The 6,280-nt window shown below is 34.6% G+C and overlaps 1 protein-coding gene across 2 annotated transcripts in view; it reads left to right on the forward strand.

Moving 5' to 3' along the window:
- SLAIN2 (SLAIN motif family member 2) overlaps positions 1-6,280 on the forward strand; it is an 80,016-nt gene that overhangs the window by 37,300 nt on the left and 36,436 nt on the right. For both annotated transcript variants that reach the window (XM_003794590.3, XM_012808102.2), the window contains exon 6: positions 194-331. In XM_003794590.3, coding sequence (XP_003794638.1) covers positions 194-331 — 138 coding nt within the window. The remainder of the gene's footprint in view (positions 1-193; positions 332-6,280) is intronic.

The following is a 6,280-nucleotide window of genomic DNA, read 5'->3' on the forward strand; positions in this document are numbered from 1 at the left end:
AAAAAAAAAAAAAAGAGTTCGTTCTCTTATTCTACTCAATTATAGACTGTGGGCTGAGAAGTTTATTTTTGAAATATGATACTTCCTATTTTCTCTTCTGAAATATACAGAAGTTTTGATTTTTGAATGTTAATGAATATTTTAAATTCTTCTATGTGAAAGAATTTTTCTTAATTAAAATTTTATTGTTTAGAAAAACTAAGACGCAGTCTTCCAAACCTGTCCCGAACATCTAATACACAAATTGACTCAGTGAAAAGCAGCAGAAGTGACTCAAATTTCCAAGTGCCAAATGGAGGAATACCTCGCATGCAACCTCAGGCTTCAGCCAGTAAGTATCTTTCTTAGGTTTTTATGTATCAGTTATGAAATGGAAGATGAAAATTATAGATAATTTATGTTGAATAGCTATATTAAGCTTAGCTATAGTAAAATTTAGTGTTTATTGGTATAAGATCGTAGTTATATTAAAATTTAAAATTTGTCCCTACAAGATAACTAATTCCATTAATGTTTTTATTTGTATGAAACTCCAGTCTCTCCAGAATTTTAAAATAACCAGACCGTAGGTATTTAAAAAATAAAAGATAGGTTTAACTTTTGCTTTTAGAAATTAAAAGTAGAAATAGTAGCTAATATAGTTTCCAAAATATATATCCCTTAGTAGGTACTTAAATTTTCTTTAACAACCGTCATTTTTTAAATATCTAAGTTATTTTCTTATTACATATTTTTTTAGAGCACTTTGTGCTCCAGATAAGCAATTCATTATTCAGACTTGTGTTAAGTCTATTATTGACATCGGGTTTTTTATAGTTCCTTCTTTCCAGAACGAAAGTATATCATGAGAACACTTATGAAATTTTTGGTTTTTGTTTGATTGATTTTTCTGTGTCTGCTAAAGATATTTTTATGAAAAAAAAATATATTAGGCTTGGTGCCTGTGGCTCAAGTGGCTAGGGCGCCAGCTACATACACCTAAGGTGGCAAGTTCGAATCCAGCCTGGGCCCGCCAAATAACAATGATGGCTGCAACCAAAAAATAGCCGGGCGTTGTGGCGGGTGCCTGTGGTCCCAGCTACTTAGGAGGCTGAGGCAGGAGACTTGCTTGAGCCCAGGAGTTGGAGGTTGCTATGAGCTGTGATGCCACAGCACTCTACCCAGGGTGACAGCTTGAGGCTCTGTCTCAAAAAAAAAAAAAAAAGAAAAAATATATTAAATCAGTATGCGTGCCAAATTAACCCAAGATCCTAATTCTGCTTATAGCATAGATTAAAATTTGAGATACTAAATTGCCAGAAACCCATTATTTTTTAATAATTCATCAGGATTTCTCTATTTAAATTTCTTTTGGAAAATACTAGAGTTAAAACTAAACTTTTAAGCAGGGAAGCTGAGTTTGGGAATTATCAAAGAAGAAAACCCATGGTTATAGATTATGATTTTTCTGATAAGGTTTGATGATTAAACGAATAGTAACTATGAATGTGACAAATCTTTCTAAATGGAGGAAATTTTTAAAATTAAATTATTTCTAATGAATATTTGAGTCTTTATTTTCTAACAAACATGCTCATGCTAAGTATGCTAAATAAACATAACTCATTTCTGCTGTAGCAGAAACCTCACATTCCTTAAAAACCTCACATTCTGCAGTATTACACCTTAAAAATGAGAGGATTTGTAGGGGTAGGGAAAATAATACTGGAATAGATCACTGAAAACCCAAGCAGCTTTCTTATGGAGCATTGGTAAAAACAATAATGATCTTTTAAAAATACTAACATTGGCTCGGCGCCTATAGCTCAACTGGCTAAGGCACCAGCCACGTACACCTAAGGTGGCGGGTTCTAATCCCCAGCCTGGACCCGCCAAACAACAATGACGGCTGCAACCAAAAAATAGCCGGGCGTTGTGGCGGGCGCCTATAGTCCCAGCTACTTAGGAGGCAGAGGCAGGAGACTCGCTTGAGCCCAGGAGTTGGAGGTTGCTGTGAGCTGTAATGCCACGGGCCCTCTACCCAGGGGGACAGCTTGAGGCTCTGTCTAAAAAAAAAAAAATACTAACATTGTTAAAAGGATGTTAAATCCTTAAAAAATAAAATAAAATTCTCTAGCATATATAGGACTTCATTTTTTTACAAAGAGTTAAAGGTGATGTGATGGAAAGGAAGGGTTGAGACCGTTGAGTTAAGGAGACACGCAACATAAACAAAGAGGAGAAAGAATCATGCAGTGAGGACTTCTAAGGCAGACTGGTCAAACTAAGCCAAGAAGTGATAATGGGAATAAATGGGCATGTATTTTTGTTAAAAAAGAACCCTTTTGGGTGGCACCTGTGGCTCAGTGAGTAGGGCTTCATATACTGAGGGTGGTGGGTTTGAACCCAGCCCCGGCCAAACTGCAACAACAACAAAAAAAATAGCCAGGTGTTGTGGTGGGCACCTATAGTCCCAGCTACATGGGAGGCAGAGGAAAGAGAATGTCCTAAGCCCAGGAGTTGGAGGTTGCTGTGAGCTATGATGCTACAGCACTCCACTGAGGGTGATAAAGTGAAACTCTGTCTCTAAAAATAAAAAAAAGAAGAAAGCTTTCCAGAAATTAAGGCTTATTAACTAGGACAGATATTTGCATAGCCAAAACAATTTTGAGTTATCATGGTTATTTCTATGACCTGTAAATATTCAGTATGCATCACTTATATCCCACAGCTCTTACCAGTCTTGTGTGTGAGCTGTGAGACACAGGGAGGCCCATTCACTCAGGCCCTTGTAGGGACACAGGGAGGCCCATTCACTCAGGCCCTTGCTGTGTTACCATCAGTGAGGTTGAAGTGAGAGCCATGATGTGTTCCTGCATTTTCTCAAGACTGTGAGAAGTAGTGATACCAATAGGGGATTATTGACTGTTCATCTATAATTTCTTTACTGAGTAATTAAAATGTTGAAGATACTGAGTTCTTTAATTCTTTTACAGTCTTCCTTTGCTCTTTTGTGTTTAGCCAACTTAATATACTTTATGTAAAGATGGTGTTAATGGTGGGTCAAAAATCAACAGGCTAGGAAAAAACACATTGGAATCAAAATAATTTCTGTGCTATAGTGACAGTTTTTTCTTATTTACCAATTGTATATGGTGATATTTATATTACAGAAATTCACATTATGTAATTAATGCATAATCCTGTTTTCACAAAACAGTGCTGTGAAAGGAGGTATAGTTATGAACACATTTTACAGATTACAAAGTAAAGCTTTAAGTCAGTGGTTCTCAACCTTCCTAATGCCACGGCCCTTTAATATAGCAAGTTAGAATTAAAACCCATGTTGAAAGAGCTCGAGAACCCAAGTTCATCTAGAGAGATTTGTCATATCTATGGTTTTGTACCAAAGTATAAAAATTATTCTGGAATATAATTTCTATTTTTCCTGAGATCTAAAACTCTAAAGCACGGTGGAAAATTAAACCTAAGGATTTTGATGCTACATTTATTGAGCTTGATCTATATGAGAACACGTTCTTATACCAAATTGAACTTTAAACTGAGTATTCCGGTGGTTGTGTGATTGATACTAAACTCTGTAAGAGTGCCAGTATAATACTTATTATGATAGTCGTAAATGGTATGTAGACCAGGAGTTCACAAAACTTTAAAAATGAAGGTAGGAGTAGAATTTCAACTCTGTTACACCTGAAACATTGAGTGATAGGTTTTGTGCCTTTAAAACCAGCAAATTAAGTTAATGTGATACTTGAGAATATCCTCTTTCTGGGTTGTTTTCCCCAATATACTTGACTGATAAGAAGAACACCCACAATATTAATGCAGCAAGAAAGAAGAGTTTTACATCATTAAGAAGATTAAGTAATAAAACTCACATATATTATAAGCCATGATTTTATAGCATTTGTGCTTGGCTTTCAAAGATGCTTTTAATTTTAGTTGGAATTGTTAAGTTCTCTATCTCTCCACTTTACATGGTAAATCTCCAAACAGTTTCCCAACTATTCATTAAAACCAGCTATAAACCTTTTTATCTCATCCCCTCATACATACTGTTCATTTGAACTAGTTTAGCATGTCAGAGCTTTATGGAAATGAAAAGTAATTCTTCACAAAATAAGAAGAAAAATGAAAAAGTTGGAAACCTAGGATAAAAATGTTAATAGAAAGATGTATTGGCTGTATCTTAAACTTTATTATAATTATCTTCTCTAGTGCTAAAATTACCATTGTATAATTATAATCACTTACCTTAGAATTTTTTTCTAAGTGTAAGTGAATTATTTTTCCTTTTTCCCCAGTTGATAATTAAGGAAAACAAATAAGGAAAATAAAACCGAATCTAATCACTAATTTACATTTAAGCAGAAAATATGTATGCAGTTTCACAGTGATGTATTTCAGTATTTGAATAATGTCCAGGCAGAAAAGCAGTAAGGTACCATCCTCCTTTTCAATTGTATATATTTGTTTGTTTCTATCTGTATTAAAGCTTCTTTACAATTAAAATGTCACAAATTATTTTGTGGAATTAGACTAGTCTCAAAAATGTATTTGGAAAGTAGCAAATTCTGACGTTAACAAGTTTAAAATGTAATAATCTACTTTGTAAAAATATTTAAAGCTTTTGGTTGAAAGTTAATATATCACAAAGCAAAAAATGTTATTGATTTTTCTTGAAATTTTAAGCATATCTTTGATGTATAAATATATGTTTTATTCATTTTAATTAGTATAGTTTTCACAGTAGCCCTTTTATTTTGATGTGTAATTGTGTACAAATATTATAGCAAGTTTTATACATGAATTGGTATTTTGTATTTTTTGTGTAAACTTCAGTCTTTAGTGTAATAGATGTTGCATTTTGTTTTCTTTTAAGCGTTTATTTTTTCAGCTCTTTAGTGGTAAAGCTTTGGTTCTTCCTTGCTGGTCTGCATGAACCTAACTTTGCAAGGCTGCTCTTCCTCCACCGAGGGGATCACTTCTCTTGCCTTGTTACTGTGCCAATCACTAGTTTATATGCTTACTTGCTGTGGCTGCTGCATTCAAATATGAGTATCACGAGAATTAGAACACTTTCATTTTTATAGCCGTTACCAATTTTGGACATTTATATTTGGAAAATGTAACTTAAAAAGTTTAAGAAAACCAGAGCATTGCAGAGGTCATGGATACATGGAATTTTTTCAGTTTCTTCAGTTAAAGGAAGGGATATTTGTCAGGGGCAGCCTTTTTTAAAGGCTTATATTCTGTTTTCTAAGACTACTAGACAACAGATCTAGGAAAAAGTTTAGTTTTCAGAGAAATATAGGAAGTACTGGCTCAGAAATAAGGAAAGGACAGGGAGAAAAACTTAAGACAATCTAATTATTTAAAAAAAGACCCCAATTTGGTTATCGTAAATATTTGAAGTACTTTTACATGTGTTACCTATTTGAAACTTAACAAATACTCACTTACTTTTATATAAAGAGAGCAGAGATCCATATAAATTATGAGTTGTACAAAGTCATGTAACTAGAAAAGTGGCAGAAGCAAGGTGATGACTCCTTCCTCCCAACTCCTGACTCTGCTGATCTCCCACCCGCGGTTATTTGGATTATATCATGCTGACCTAATTGCAAATGAATAAGAATCTTGGAAAGTATTCTTGGATGACTCTGTTGGAGCATGATTTGAAATTGAACCATAAGGGTTTTGTGAATTACCTCCAAAAAATTATACCCTAGACCAAGGCATATGGGATCAGCCGTCTACTTTGGACTCTCCTAGAGGGAGAGAGTGTACGGGGCAGTTGTCAGCTAATGTACAACCTCCGTGTTCTGAGGCCCCTGGGAAAGGAATTCTCACCCAGATTTCTATCTCTACTGATACACTACAGGATTACACTTGAATTTTTTACATAATTTTAAACATGAATTGAAATAAATAAGTCATGATAAATATGTGCAATGGGGTCTAATCTCAAGAATAAATAAAATATTTGTAGGACATCTGTTTAATAATAAGTAGTGTCATGATGTTGGGTCAATTAATAATCACAGGGAGATTTTATAGTTTTTCTGGTATTTCCCCTGGGAAACGGATTTGAATACACCTGAGGTGGGGACTCAGCCACTCTCTTTTTGGAAATGTCTCAGCTGATTCTGAGGCATACTCAAGTTTGGAGAACTTCTGGATTAGACCCTGTGCAAGACCACGAATGCTTATGTTAGGGTTCTGGGTTTTAGTCACTAGTCAGTCACTCGTGTGTTCCTTAGTTATTTGTGATGTTATG

This window comes from Otolemur garnettii, unplaced genomic scaffold (genome assembly GCF_000181295.1).
Source record: "Otolemur garnettii isolate 467f Iridium unplaced genomic scaffold, OtoGar3 scaffold00083, whole genome shotgun sequence".
In the NCBI taxonomy this organism is placed as follows: Eukaryota; Metazoa; Chordata; class Mammalia; order Primates; family Galagidae; genus Otolemur; species Otolemur garnettii.